This window comes from Pongo pygmaeus, chromosome 2 (assembly GCF_028885625.2).
Source record: "Pongo pygmaeus isolate AG05252 chromosome 2, NHGRI_mPonPyg2-v2.0_pri, whole genome shotgun sequence".
In the NCBI taxonomy this organism is placed as follows: Eukaryota; Metazoa; Chordata; class Mammalia; order Primates; family Hominidae; genus Pongo; species Pongo pygmaeus.
The window spans coordinates 209,089,815-209,104,988 of NC_085930.1; the positions used below are offsets into that span (position 1 = coordinate 209,089,815).

A 15,174-nucleotide genomic window follows, 5' to 3' on the forward strand; every position below is an offset into this window, starting at 1 on the left:
TTCTCTTTTTCACATCTTTATTAAATACAAATTCCACATGAAAGAAATTTTAAATTCCAAATAACATTAATGTTTATTTCATTATTACATAAAGTGAAAATTATAAAGCAACCAAACAAGTCATTAATACACTTAGATAATGAAAGATTGTATGATCTCAGTACAAAATACAAGTAGAATATACGTCAAATATAACAAAATACACTGTATTGTAGTATGTGGTGAAATCTCCATATCCTGCAATACAGTACAATCAATTGAAATGTATAAAATACAATAAAATATAAATTCAGGATGTTTAAAATGAAATAAAACATGAGACGGGTCAATAAATAAGTACAATCATTTACCATTTAATATATCTTGACTTAAATTTTATGTAGAAATATTAAAAGTAAACAGCTTGCATAGTAATTTTACTATAATTATATCAAACTGTAAAAATGTATAGACATTTTCCCACAGGGAGTGCTACTAATGGTTTGTGGATATTAGTATTCCATGGGTTCAGGCTGGAAGAGTGAGAGCCTACAACATTTTCTGGATTAAAAGAGAAGCAATTTCTTGGTAAAGCGGCTCATGCCTGTAACCCCAGCACGTTGGGAGGCGGAGGCTGGCAGATCACTTGAGTCCGAGGCCAACCTGGCCAACGTGACAAAACTCTACTAACAATACAAGAAAAAAAATTAGCCAGGCATGGCGGTACATGCCTGTAGTCCCAGCTACTTGGGAGGCTGAGGCATGAGAATTGTTTGAACCCAGGAAGCAGAGGTTGCAGTGGGCTAAGATTGTGCCACTGCACGCCAGCCTGAGTGACATAGCAAGACTGTCTCAAAGAAAAAAAAAAGAGCATATAATTTTATATTTACTTTTCTACAATCTAAAATATGCAAATTCACAATTACAATCTAATATTTTTCTGATTATATAGAAATGCACGACTATCATCAGACATCCAAAAGGCATCAAATGTCTAACATGAAATATCAAATTTGTCTATAGCCTTAGCGGTCTGCAAAATGCAGGGCTCAGCATTCTGAGTATACTGCTCAAGTTTCTTTCCTATGACTTCTTCAGGTTCTGTCATTTATTAACACAGTGTGTCTAAAATTGTCACTGCTGGTCATCTGGAAGAATCTGAGAAGAAGCAGGTCCTTGTTCTCATTCCTAGAGCTGCATCTCTGCTGAATAGGGTCAGGGTGCTCCCAGCTTAGCCTTATCTGATCCACTGACAGGCTCAGTTATCTCCTGCCCAGGGAAGGGATGGGTTTCTCTCTCCAAGTCTGAATCCCCAGGACCAGGCAGTGTGGCTGGGACAAGCCAGCTCTCAGCAGGGAAGACATAAGCTGCCTGGGTGGCCATGGAATACAAGGTCTGCACCTGGGCACACAGAGGCCCCCGGAGCTGAGTGAGCAGTATCCGCTGCTCACAGGTCAGTGGAGAATGGATCTGCTGTGCCCACACCTGGGCTAGGTCTTGATAAACAGCCTCTGACATAGCTCGCACAGAGGTCACCAAGCTTTTTCGAAGTGACGGTGTTTGGACTCCTAGGGCCTGAGACCTATGCCGCTTGCTGCGCCCAGTGCGAACCCTGGAACGTCCCCTGTGGTGGGCATCACAGGTCTCCTGGATTTCACTGTTGTGCACAGCGGTGGAGGATCTTGATTTTTTATTCAACGTCAAGCTGCACTCCTCTTCTGGACAGTTCCCTGCAAAGAAAGCATGTGAGAGACTCACCAGAACAGTCCCCACAGACCCTCATTTCCAGAACCCCCTGTGCACCCAGGTGAACCCCACTTGTCTCTCCCAGTCCTTCCTGACCATCTCAGCACTGGAATGAAGTGAGGTTGAACTGCTTGTGAGTCCCCAAATATTCTCAGAGTGCTAAGATCTCAAAAATTTACTTATCAATAAGTAACTCCCTTTCTGCTCCAGCCTCATATAAAAGTTTCCTGATTATTTGCTTTTTGGGGCAAACCAAAAACAAAAAAACCACCACCACCACCACCAACAACAAACACCAAGATTCTACCTGCTCTGTCTTGGCAGCTGTCCTTGGAACTGATTTTTCTTTTCCTGCAGTTTTCCCGGTATGAGCTGGACTCTGGTTCTGTGAACACAATGAAAGTTTGAGAAAGTGCCTCCAACTGAACACCCTGAAATTCCTAGTCCATCCTGGACACACAGGAGCTGAGGTTACCAGCAAACTCCAGCTCTCTTCTGTTCTCCAGTGTCCAGGATCTGTACGGCCCTGGCTGCCAAGGAGCTCCCAGTTTCCTTGCCAGGGGAGCCTGTGTTGCTACCCTCTCCCTTCTCACCTTGAAAGAGCCAAATCTCACCTGATCCAGCAGTGCTGTTCCCGGCCTTGAGCTTGGTTTCCTCAGAATTCTCCTTGCTTGGATTGGGCTCTGATCCTGCTGCAAAAGAAAGTTTAGATGAGTCACCTCTCCCTAGGAAGAGTCCCATAGTCTATCTCTGATGCATTTTTGCAGATCAGTCTTTCATGTGAAGCTCTTCTGCCAGTGTCACGAGTGAACACATTTCTCAAAGTCCCCTGAGAGCACTAAGCCATTTCCCATCCCCAATCTCAGAATAAAACCCTACTAAAGACACATAGCTCAGTGTCCCCGATTCCAACCCTCCTTCCAGCCTCCACAGGAGCAGCCCAAGGCCTTACCTTGCCTTTGTGTGTGCTTCTCACTGGAATGGGAGAAGGCGGTCTTGCCTTTTCCTTTGAATGGTTTCTTCTCATCTGAGCCCTTTCCTGTAAAGGAGATCTGTTGGAAAGGCGGCTGGTCAGTGGAGCATTGGATGGAGGAGCAGTGGAGATCGGGGTCTTCATTTCCCTTTCCCATGTTGAAGCTCAAGTCAAAGGTGCGCTCTCTCACACGTCCAAAGGCAGAGTGTGGGTTATTCTGCTAGACCTGCGTTTTATACCTCCCTCGGCTGGGCGTGGCTTACTCTTATTGGCTGAACAGTTTTCTCATTTCTGCCGCTTCTTAGAGCCTCAATCAGAAGTTTCTTGCTGTAGTTCTACTGGGGACCTAGACACAGTTAAGGGGAGACATTTTCAGGTCCTCTTATAGTTTCAAGAAAACAAAGAACCGGGAGCACAGGGATCGGAAGATCGGGGAATCTTTTCTTCCAATTTCTGTTTCAGTTCCTACGTGGAAGGTTTTATGATCCTGTTCACCTTTCAAGATGCACAATTAAACATGCCTATATTGACATATGTTATATATTTTGCCCAGAAGGAGAATTTATTATACATAGTGTTAACATTGTGTGCATAGATATTATAATTTCTTAAATGCTTGGAAACAACAAATGTCAAATTATGGTTGATTTTATTAGATCCACACATATATGATGAAATAAAAATGCAGAGAAAAAATAAATACCAAATGAAATGGCCCTTCCTACCTTAAAAATGGGGAAGATAATTAGATCAAATGCAATAAAATTGAATTGATTAGGTTGAGCCAGTGCTAACCTAATCAGCCCCTGATTCCTGAGGTAGCAAAATATCTAGGTGGAAAAACTTTCCTCCTTTCTCACCCTTCCTCAGTCATCCTGGGAGCGCCATTGTGTTCTGTGGAATTTATTCAGCCTCCCTAGTAAAAGTGGACTTGGTCTCAAACAGGTAACCCAACTGATCACAAGAAAAACAGCCTAGATTCTGAACATTCAGCTACTGTCTTCACACCGCGGACACCACCTGAATCCCGTCAAAGCCCACATTATTTCTCAACATCCACCATATTCCAGGGCAGACTCTCAAAATTGCCTCAGTGAGACGGGACAAGGTGTGGTGGAGCTCCAGGTTCAGAATAGCTGCCTCATCCCTTCCTACTGCGGTGGAGTCTCTCTGCTGGTCGGAGCCCTCCAACTAGCCTAGTCTATATCCAAGCAAGTGTCCCCTAAAAGGACCTTCTTGTCTCCCCCTCTGATGAGGAAAGCAGCAGGAATAAGACCTTCTATGTTAGGGAGTACTCAGCCTCCAGTCCTAAATGACTTGATTGACTGATGAACTGATTCCCTAAGGGGGAGAAAGACACGGGGAAGAGGCTGTGTTGGGTGAGTCTGTGTTTTCCCAGCTGTGCTGCCTGTGCAAACAGTGGAACGAGAAAAGAATTAGTGGTAGACAGACACTGCCTAGGGAAATTATCTGAATGTAAATGGAACTTATCATAATATGATATCGTTATATATTATAATATTATATCAAAATTTATTTGACATCTAAATAAATTTTGATATATTATGATATATAAAATTTTTATAAGAAAATTGAGTTAAATTTTATAACAATATTAACATGTAAACTCAATAGAAAGCTAGGAAAATTGTCTGCTCTTGTGTAAATGACTCCTTTTTGGATAACTCTGTAAAAGGGGTGAAGAGGGGTCTGCTACTTACTTGATAGTAAGTACTTGATAAGACATCGACTTCCACATCTTTGCTGTTTTTAACCATTGCCCTCTCAAGATATGAGAATATTTTACTCTAAGAAAGTATTTTCATAGATATCATAATAGAAATTTTGTTCATTTTAGTTAATAAATTATTATAACATTTAGTGATTATTAATAATATATGTCATTGTTAAAATATACTCCTACAGACAACATATTACACATGTGTTTTGATTTGTCCTTTAATCTCAGGTAAATTTTTTAAATTTTTATTTATTAAATTCTATATATTTTAGATAAAAGAGACCTTGTAACTGCCATATGATGTACTTTCTTAGAAAGACAAATTCTCAGGCAAAACTCAAGCCTGGCTGGGTGCGGTGGCTCATGCCTGTAATCCCAGCACTTTGCGAGGCCAAGGCGGGTGGATCACCTTAGGTCAGGAGTTCAAGGCTAGCCTAGCCAACATAAGGAAACCCCATCTGTACTAAAAATACAAAAAAAAAAAAAAAAAATTAACTGAATGTGGTGGCTCATGCCTGTAATCCCAGCTAGTTGGGAGGCAGGAGGATTGCTTGAACCCCGGAGGCAGAGGTTTTAGTGAGCCGAGATTATACCACTGCACTCCAGCTGGGCGACAGAGCAAAACTCCGTCTCAAAAAAAGAAAAAACTCAGGCTTATTTTTATCCAAATCTAGATTTTAAATAACATTTCTAGGTGTCCCCTTTCAATAAAAATCCAAACCAAAGCAAACAAAAAATTTCTAGGTAATTCCCATGAATATTAATGACTGTTAAATTGGGTACTTTTATTTTTAAGAGAGGGATTTTTTATATGGATGTGTTGATGTGTCAAACACGTACAGTTAAAATTGTACCTTTTTTTGACAGAGCCTCACTCTGTCCCTCTGGATGGAGTGCAGTGATGCAATCACAGCTCACTGCAGCCTTGACCTCCCAGAATCTAGTGATCCTCCCAAGTCAGCCTCCCAAATTGCTGTGACTACAAGTGTGCACAACTATGCCCAACTAACTTTTAAAAAATTGTTGTAGAGATGAGGTCTCACTATCTTGCCCCAGTGAGGTCTTGTTGTGTTGCCTAGGCTGGTCTCAAACTCCTGAGCTCTGGCTTCCAAAGTGATGAGGTTACGAATGTGAGCCACTGTGCCCAGCCAAGATTAGACCTTTCAATGAGTGCACATCTTACCTCAAAAAAAAAAAAAAAAGAAACTTATTAAAAGATGAAGTCTGAGTTAAAAATGGGTTCATATTAATGATTTTTAATTTGGTACTTCTATTGTTAAAAGAGGGATTGTTTATATGGGTGTGTTTATGTGTAAAAAGCTAGTTAAGGTCGAACCTTTATTTATTTTTTTTTGAGACAGAGTCTCACTCTGTCACCCAGCCTGATGTGCAGTGGCACAATCACAACTCACTGTAGCCTCAAACTCCTAGAGTCAAGGGATCCTGCTATGTCAACATTCCAAGTAGCTGGAATTACAGGCGTGCACCACCGTGCCTGATTAATTAAAAAAAAAATTAATAAAGATGTGGTCTCACTATGCAGCCCAGGCTGCTCTCAAACTCCTGACCTCAAATGATCCTCCTGCCTTGTCATTCCAAAGTGATGGGATTGCACAGGCTTAAGACATTGTGCTCAGCCAAGATTTTACCTTCAATGAGCACACATTTTTTATCAGAAAAAAAATAATAAATAATAAAGTCTGTGTGAGAAATGAGTTGAAGTATAGATAATACAAAATTGGCATGTTATTAATTGTTGTTGAGGCTGGGTAACAGGCCTATTGTACTGTTTCTTTTATTTTTGTGTATGTCTTAAATTTTCTGTAATAAAACATGTATAATAATACAAAGTTGATCTACAATGTTAGCTCTTAAGATCTTAGTGACTTTGGGGGAGCAAAAAGAGAGAAAGTGGTTGCCAGGGCATCAGTGAACCTGGTTCTATTTCTAGGTTACACACGTGTGTTCACTTTGTAATAATTCATTGAACTTTACATGATTTCTTTGTACACATCTTTCTGCATGAACGTTATACATATATACAAATTTAAATATTACTTATTTGCACAAAATTTTAACTTTATATCTCAGAATAATAGCACTGTTTTGTATTGTTTTAAAGTGGGACATGTTTGCTCAGGGCATCATCAGATGGATATTAATATTCCAAGGTATTTACTTATGTCCTAACACTTTGGTGACCTTCTAGGTCTTCCCATGTTTACATCAATTTAGTAAGTAAGACAGTTTTAATTTTTTAGGGTATAGGCCAAGCACGGTGGCTCATGCCTACAGTCTCAGCTCTTTGGGAGGCCAAGGCAGGAGGATCATTCGAGTCCAGTATTTTGAGTTTTTTTAGGATGCAATTATTTTTCAGCAAAGTCCTCACCCCAGAGTGAGGTTCAGCAATGCAAGGGCACCTAGTGCATACTATGCATTTGGTATGAGTAGAACTGGATTGAATCAGGAATAAAATGTGTAGCAGAGGTCAGTTCGGCAAGGAAAAGTAGGTAATGCAGGTAAGATCAGAAGAGCACAACCCAGCAGCAAATCTTTCCATTCATTTCAGGAACCCACTTGCCACTAGTTCACTGGAAGAAGCTGATTTAAACCATTCATTTCAGGAAACCATTTGCCCCTAGTTCACCGGAAGAGGCTGATTTAAACCATTCATTTCAGGAAACCATTTGCCCCTAGTTCACCGGAAGAGGCTGATTTAAACCATTCATTTCAGGAAACCATTTGCCCCTAGTTCACCGGAAGAGGCTGATTTAAACCATTCATTTCCGGAAACCATTTGCCACTAGTTCACCCGAAGAGGCTGATTTAAAGCAGCAGTTTGGGGGCTTGGTTGTACCCCATAGTCACCCAGAGAGCTTTAAACAGCACTGTGGCTCAGGTCCCACCGCAGGGATTCTGAATTCATTTATCTATTGCCTTTTGAGTTTAGGTAATTTTAAAAGCCTCCCTGGTGATTCCCATGTGCACCCAGGGGGAACAACCCCTGGTTCAGGGTGAGAAATGCATTTGCTGCACATGCATTCTATGTGTGCAGCTGTGATTTGCCCCATGGCCACTCCTGAGTTTGGGGTCTTAGAAAATACACTTGTCCTGTTAAAAATCTAAACACAACTTCAAGACACACTCAGCTGTTTGGCTAAAATGCAACAGGAGAAAATATCTTCTCAACAGATGTATCTGGACGGCACTTGCTTTCAGAGTAAAAGGTGATTTCAAGCACAATATAGCACTTTTTTCCCACAGGCTTTCAAGGCCTTTTACTATCATATCCTTATGAATCACAGGAATAAAAAAATCATAGTTATATACCTGTCAAATATTGTATTAGGAAAAGAATTAAAGGCATGTCTTCCATGCTCAGGTATCCTGATTAAAATCAGTTAAGACCCATCTGCCGGGTGTGGTGGCTCACACCTGTAATCCCAGCACTTTGAAAGGCAGAGGCTGGAGGATCACTTGAGCTCAGGAGTTCAAGACCAGCCTGCTCAACGTAACAAAACCTCATCTCTGCCAAAAATACAAATATTATCTGGTTGTGGTAGTGTGCACGTGTGGTCCCAGCTACTTGGGAGGCTGAGGTGGGAGAATTGCTGGAGCACAGAATGTCAAAGCTGCAGTGAGCCACTGCACCCCAGCCAGAATGACAGGGAAAGAGACTCTGTCTCAGAAAAAATAAACAATTAAAGAGACCCATTCTTTCAGACACCGTCATTCTTCTACATAAAACACGAGGCTTTTGACTGAAATGTTTTAAGATGAACTGAAGATTCTCCCATGATCAGGAGCAGTAAACGGGGGTTGCTCCCTTCCTGTTCTTTGAGTTGAAGCAAGGCAGAGGTCTGGAGACTCAAACTGTTAAATACTCAAACTGGTAAATATATCAATTGCTTTCTTTTCATATGTTGTATTAAGCTATTCTTGCACTGCTATTTAAAAAATCTGAGACTGGGTAATTTATAAGAAAAGAGTTTGATTGGCTCATGGTTCTGCAGGCTGTACAGGAAGCATAGCACCAGTGTCTGCTTCTGGGACGGCCTGGAAAGCTTACAATCATGGTGAAAGAGAAGCAGGCATCTCACATGGTAGAAGCAGAAACAAGAAAGATGAGGAAGGGAGGGGCCACACTTCTAAACAACCAGATCTCGCGAGTACTCACTATCACAAGGACGGCACAGAGCCATGAGGGACTCACCCGATGATTCAACCACCTCCTCCCCAGGCCCCACCTGCCACATTGGGGATTAAAATTCAATATGAGATTTGGAGGGGACATCTAAACTACATCGCATGACCATCAGAAAAACAGATGAAGAATTCATGGTTTCTATTGTCCAGAAATTTTTCATCTAGAGCAAACGGATTAATAGCTGAATTCGGCATCCTGTGGTTGGAAGGGAAATGGATTAATGGCTGAATTCAGCATCCTGTAGTCGGAAGGGAGAAGGGAGCTGCACAGGGGGCCTTGGCTGCATTTGCTCCACTGTTCCTCGGGTTCCGATGTCTCCATCTGAAGGGCTATTCATGGACAGAAGAGTTATTGTTATTGTTGTGATTATTTCTATTTATTTTATCTTGGTAAAAATAAGTTTTTAGCTTCTCATATAATTGTCCTAAAAAACCCTAAGAGTTTTGCTTAAGTTTCTTGTTGTCATGTGTTATAAAAATTGACAGGGAAGTGGCTAAAACAGATTAAAATTACACAAGCTCTAAGAGTCAAGTCTCTGTTGGGCAGGCTTAGGAAAGACAGAACTGGAAATTCTCTACCAGCATGAACATCAGAAACATGGGGTCCACTTTCTGTTCCAGCCCTGCCCAGATCCACCCTCTTCTACGGCCTCATCTAGGTCTGGCCTCACCCTAGAATCTTCTCTCACAGAACTGATTAAAGGAGACCAGAGATTTGGGCTGGGGCTCCTGCTGCCTCTCCTGAGCTGGTGCCCACAATTTCCTAAAATGGAAGAGCAGATAAATGGAAGCAAATAATTCTTTATTTGGGGGCTATAATTTCTTTTTCATTGAAGCCAGTGCTTCTAGAGACACCCCACCTAGCAACTTGTTTTCCATTCCTGCAAATTCAGTAGCTGCTCCACAAGGCACAAAAAGGTAAATATAAATATAAAACATCTCTCTGAACAGTTCACCCTTTTTTCTCTATCCCTCTCATCTGTCGATATAGCTTTTATTCTGCACATGTTATTTTCCAGGTAAATAATTTTTAAAATGGAAGAAAAAATAGAAACGCTAGGCCCTTCATTTAAATCCTGAAAATTACAGAAAACTTAGTACCCAACCCCCAGGGTGCTATGAGGATTAACTCACATCATGTAATGTTTCCTGAACATTGCTCTGTAACAGACTTCTGAACACATAGTATGTGCTCAATAAACATTGTATGAACTCATGTGTACATGTTTTCCAAATGCAGACTTACTCAAACATTGATGCCTTCTCTAGGCTTTCTAAACTATAAAGAGCCAGTGGAAAATGACATGTTTGAAAATGGTGATTGGTGGCTTCCACTTTGGGCCAAAAGTATTTGTGTTGTGGTAACAGTGTTGGGTGTCAGGAGTTCTGTGCTGTGCCTACTTTCTCTAGCTGAGTGCTACTATATTGGATGTAGTGGAAGAAACATCAGCATTAAGAGGAGAATTTTTAAAGAAGCCAATTCATGGATCCCTTCCAAACCTGCAGAATCACATCACTAAGAGAGAGCCTGGAATCAGAAATAATTCATAGGCACATTGAAACTTGAGAGTCGGGCAAGGTGACTCACGCCTATAATCCCAACACTTTGGGAGGCTGAAGTGGGCAGATCATCTGAGGTCAGGAGTTCAAGACCAGCCTGGGCAACATGGCCAAACCATGTCTCTACTAAAACATACAAAAATTAGCCAGGTGTGGTGGTTGGTTCCTGTAATCCTAGCTACTCGGGTGGCTGAGACTGCAGAATCACTCGAACCTGGGAGTTGGAGGTTGCCATGGGCCAAGATAGTGCCACTGCACTCCTGCCTGGACAATGAGTGAAAACTCTGTCGAAAGAAAAGAAAAGAAAGAAAAACTTGAGAGGCAATGCTTAGCTAAGTGGCTCTCGGCCCATGCTTCCAGCCATAATCATATGGCCAGCTTAAAGAAATACCATCACCTGTGCCCTCCCTAGAGACTCTGTCTATCGGTCTTGGTGGGAGCATCTATGTGGTTGTAATTGGAAAGTCAAATTGTCCCTCTTTGATAATTATATAATATCATATATACAAAAATTCTAAAGACCACCAAAAAAGCTCTTAGATTTGATAAATAAATTTAATAATGTTTCAGCATGCAAAAATCAATGTACAAAAATTGGTAGCATTTTTATACACTAATGATGATAAAGCTGAGAACTGAATTAAAAAGTCACTTCCTTTTACAATAGCTACAAAAAAAGGTAAAATGCTTAGAAATACAATTAGTCAAAGAGATGAACAATCCCTACAAGGAAAACTACAAAACACTGATGAAAGAAATTGTACATGACACAAATGAGAAAAACATCCCATGCTCATGGATTGGAAGAATTATGATCATTAAAATGACTCTACTGCCCAAAGCAATCTACATATTAAATGCAATTCCTACAAAAATACCAATGTTATTTTTTATAAAATTAGAAAAAAAACACTAAAATTCACATGGAACCACAAAAAGAGCCTGAATAGCCAAAGCAAATCTAAGCAAAGAGAATAAAGCTGGAGATATTACATTATCTGACTTAAAATTATGCTAGAAGGCTGTAGTAACCAAAACAGCATGGTACTGATATAAATTGACACATAGATCAATGGTACAGAATAGAGAACCTAGAAATAAAGCCACATACCTACAAACAACTGATCTTTTACAAAGTCAACAAAAACATACACTGGAGAAATGACATCCTATTCAACAAATTGTACTGGAAAAATTATATCGCTGTATGCAGAAGTATGGAATGGGACCCCTATGTTCCACCATTTACAAAAATCACTCAGTATGGATTAAAAGACTAAAATGTAAGACCTGAAACTATAAAAATGCTAGAAGAAACTCTAGGATAAACTCTTCTAGACATTGACTTGGACAAAGAATTTATGACTAAGATCTCAAAAGCAGATGTAACAATAACAAAAATAGACAAAAGGAACTCAAACTAAAAAGCTCCTGAAAATGAGCTTTTTAATTAACACAGTGAACAGAAAACCCATGGAATGAGATAAACGTTTACAAGTTTTGCATGTGACAAAGATCTAATGTCCAGAATATACAAGGAACTCAAACAGCTCAACAAAAATAAAACAAGTAACCTCATTAAAAAGCAAGCAAAGAACATGAACATTAAAAAAAAAGACACTGATGGTCAATGGTCAACAAGCATGTAAAAGATGCTCAATGTTGTCAATGATCAGAGAAATGCCAATTAAAAACCACAATGAAATACCAACTTACACCATGCAGAATGGCTATTACTAAAAAGCAGAAAAATGAGCTATCGGCAAGGATATAGAGAGAAGAGAACACTTATACATTGTTTGTGGGAAAGTAACTTTCTACAACCTCTATGGAAAACAGTATGGAGATTTCAATATAGACTAAAAATAGAACTTCCATTTGATTCAGCATTCCCACTACTTGGTATCTACCCAAAGGAAAATAATTTGTTACATAAAGAAAATACCCATGCTCACATGTTTATCACAGCACTATTCACAATAGCCAATACATGAAATCAATTTAAATTTATCAATCAATAATCGAATAAAGAAAATGTGCTATACAAGTATACCATGGAATGCTACTCAGCCATGAAGAAGAAGAAAATCATGTCTTTTGCAACAACATGAATAAAACCAGAGGCCATTATTGTAAGTGAAAAAACTCAGAAACAGAAAATCAAATTCTGTATTTTCTCACTTGCAAGGGGGAACTCAATTATGCATACACTTGGATATAGAGACTAGAAAAATAGACACTGGAGACTCACAAAGATAGGAGGTTGGAGAGGGTTTAGGAATGAGAAAATAACTAATTGGGACAATAAACAACATTCAGATGATTGTCACACCAAAAGCCCATACTTCATCCCTATGCAACATGCTTCTGTAAGGGAGCTGCATTTGTACTCTCTAACGTATTGATAAAGAGATTAAAAAAAAAAAAAAGGCCTGGCGCGGTGGCTCAAGCCTATAATCCCAGCACTTTGGGAGGCTGAGGCGGGCGGATCACGTGGTCAGGAGTTCAAGACCAGCCTGGCCAATATAGTGAAACCCCGTCTCTACTAAAAATACAAAAATTAGCCGGGCATGGTGGAGCACGCCTGTAGTCCCAGCTACTCAGGAGGCTGAGGCAGGAGAATCACCTGAACCCGGGAAGCGGAGGTTGTGGTGAGCCGAGATTGTATCACTGCACTCCAGCCTGGGGAATAGAGGGAGACTCCGTCTCAAAAAAAGAAAAGAGAGAAAAAAAAAACTTTGGCTTTTATCAAGAGGACAAACTGAATAGACCTCATAATTTTCATAAATAAATAGATTAGGCAAAAAAATTTTAACAAAAATAAATAAAAAATAATATTGTATTTTGAGAATGGTATAGAAAGATAATTTGATGAATTAGAGTAGTTAGTACTTAGCACATACAATATGTTAGGCAAGATTCTAAGCCACTTAGACCTTTATGGACAGAATATGTAATAGGGTAAAATAAATAACACAAAGATTCATTGGCAATGACAAATTGACATATTTTCAATCCTATTAGATGATACTAAAACCATTAACAAATTTACTGTTTTGTTTCATAATAAAAAAGAATGTTAAATAACTTCATTAAAAAGTTTGACTAATTAGGCATATAGATAAATGGGCAGCATTTTGACCAGTACACATACACATTTTCAAACACCAGACAAAATTATTTATTTATTTTTTGGGGGGAGAGAACAGTTTTATTATCTGGGGATACAGTGGGGTCCTCTCCCTGGGAGGTGGGTCTTCCACTGGTTACCCCCGCCAGGGCTCCAGGGGGCGCCATGCGATTCAGTGCTGGGCTCCGCTGGGGCCGGGCCTCGGAGAAGGCGAACTGTGCGGGGAACCAGCAGCTGTGGGGTCCTCACCGCCCGCTCCGCCCGGCTGCACCGGGCCTCCTGGTGCTCCTCAGGCTCCCGCCGAGTCTGCGTCTCTGGAGGGCAGCGAACCATCGTGCCCAGAACCTTATCCTCACAGTCCAGTTTGACGCAGGTCAGGCATTTCTGCTTCCTCCTCTCGGGCAGGTCTTTGCACTTGGGTTTCTTCCAGTCCTTCCTCCCGCCGCTTCTCTGTCTGCCGGAGCTTAAATTCCAGCCTCACAAATGTTCCAGCTGGGAAGGGCGTGTCCAGGGCGCTGTCCACACTGGTCTCCCGGAAGGCCCGCTGCACGGGCGGGTGCTTGCAGCAGATTCCTCCAGGGCCACCTGCAGGCCCCGGCGCTGGCCCCCTGTGCTCGGCACCCCGCGCGCCCCCCGCGCCCACCCACGGGGCCAGCGAGATCCGCAGCCGTCTCAGGCTTCCCCTGTCACCCCGGCCCTGCGAAGCGGGTGTGCGCCCCTTAGTTCTCCGAGCCCGCCGGGAGCCACCTCCTCCCCTGCCCTGCCCCTGGGGGGGCCATGCCCGCAGAACGCTGGGCAGAGGCGAAGGAACCGGGAAATGTCCCTTTCTCCACACTGACCTTGGGGTGTGCCGGCTCCTCTCCACTCCCTCCCACCCTGCCCGCGCTGTTCCAGTTTCAGCAAAGTTCCCTGCCGCGCCGGGAAGCCGTCCTGTTGCCCACTCTCACCCTTCCTCCTTTTCCGGCCCATTCTCTCTCCCCACTGGGTCTCCGACAAGACCCTCTCTCCTCCCGGCTGTCCCCGGAGCCCCTCTCTGCTTCCCCAGCTCAGCCCCCTCTCTCACGGCTTCTCCCTCCCACCCCCAAGCGAATCTCTGGGCTCCCACGGGGTGCCCTCAATCCCCGGGGCCTAGGTCAACCAGACAAAATTATTTTAAATGGGAAGATTTGAATTCCATTGAATTCGTGAAAGCAGGAATCCATCTGGTCATATTTTAAATAATTTTGAAATGATAATAGCAATTATCAATTTAAAGTTTAACCAGAATTCAGAATAACCACCATTTTACCAGAAAAAAAACAAAAACCTGTTATAACTAACCAAGTCAGTAAATTCTCAGGATACAATATTAACATATGAACATCAGTTGCATTTTTTTACAGTAACAACAAAATATCTGAAACAGGAATATAGTTCCATTTACAATATTATCAAATAGAATGAAATACTTAGGAATGAGTTAATAAAGAATATGAAAGATCTGCGTACTGAAAAGTATAAAATGTTGAGGAAAGAAAATGAAGAATACAAAATGAGAAATATGTGTTCATGGATTCTAAAAGTTAATATTGTTAAAATATCCATACTACACAAAGTGACCTACAGAGTTAAATTTCTATCAAAATTTTAATGCCATTTTATTAAAATGTAGAACAACAATTTTAAAATTAGTATGGAACCACAAAAGACCTCAAATAGCCAAATACTGAGAAGAACAAAAAGGCTGAAAGCCTCACACTTCCTGATTTCAAACTATATTACAAAGCTGTAGTCATTAATATAGTATAGTACCTACATAAAAACCAATAGAACAGAATAGAGGACCCAGAAATAAACTCA

The 15,174-nt window shown here is 41.2% G+C and overlaps 1 protein-coding gene and 1 pseudogene across 2 annotated transcripts in view; both read right to left on the bottom strand.

Moving 5' to 3' along the window:
• The window catches only part of LOC129032782 (protein FRG2-like-2), a 26,960-nt gene continuing 11,786 nt past the window's right edge, over positions 1 to 15,174 (bottom strand). Inside the window, exons 1-4 of one of the 2 annotated variants that reach the window (XM_054480609.1) lie at positions 2,678 to 2,908; positions 2,340 to 2,414; positions 2,033 to 2,110; positions 1 to 1,709 (exon numbers count right to left, since the gene is read on the bottom strand). In XM_054480609.1, coding sequence (XP_054336584.1) covers positions 1,195 to 1,709; positions 2,033 to 2,110; positions 2,340 to 2,414; positions 2,678 to 2,855 — 846 coding nt within the window. In that variant the 5' untranslated portion in view covers positions 2,856 to 2,908 and the 3' untranslated portion in view covers positions 1 to 1,194. Of the gene's footprint in view, positions 1,710 to 2,032; positions 2,111 to 2,339; positions 2,418 to 2,677; positions 3,045 to 15,174 lie in introns of those variants that run through there. The other variant, XM_054480608.2, reaches the window with a different exon arrangement.
• Positions 8,821 to 14,304, bottom strand: LOC129033015 (retinoic acid receptor responder protein 2-like; annotated as a pseudogene).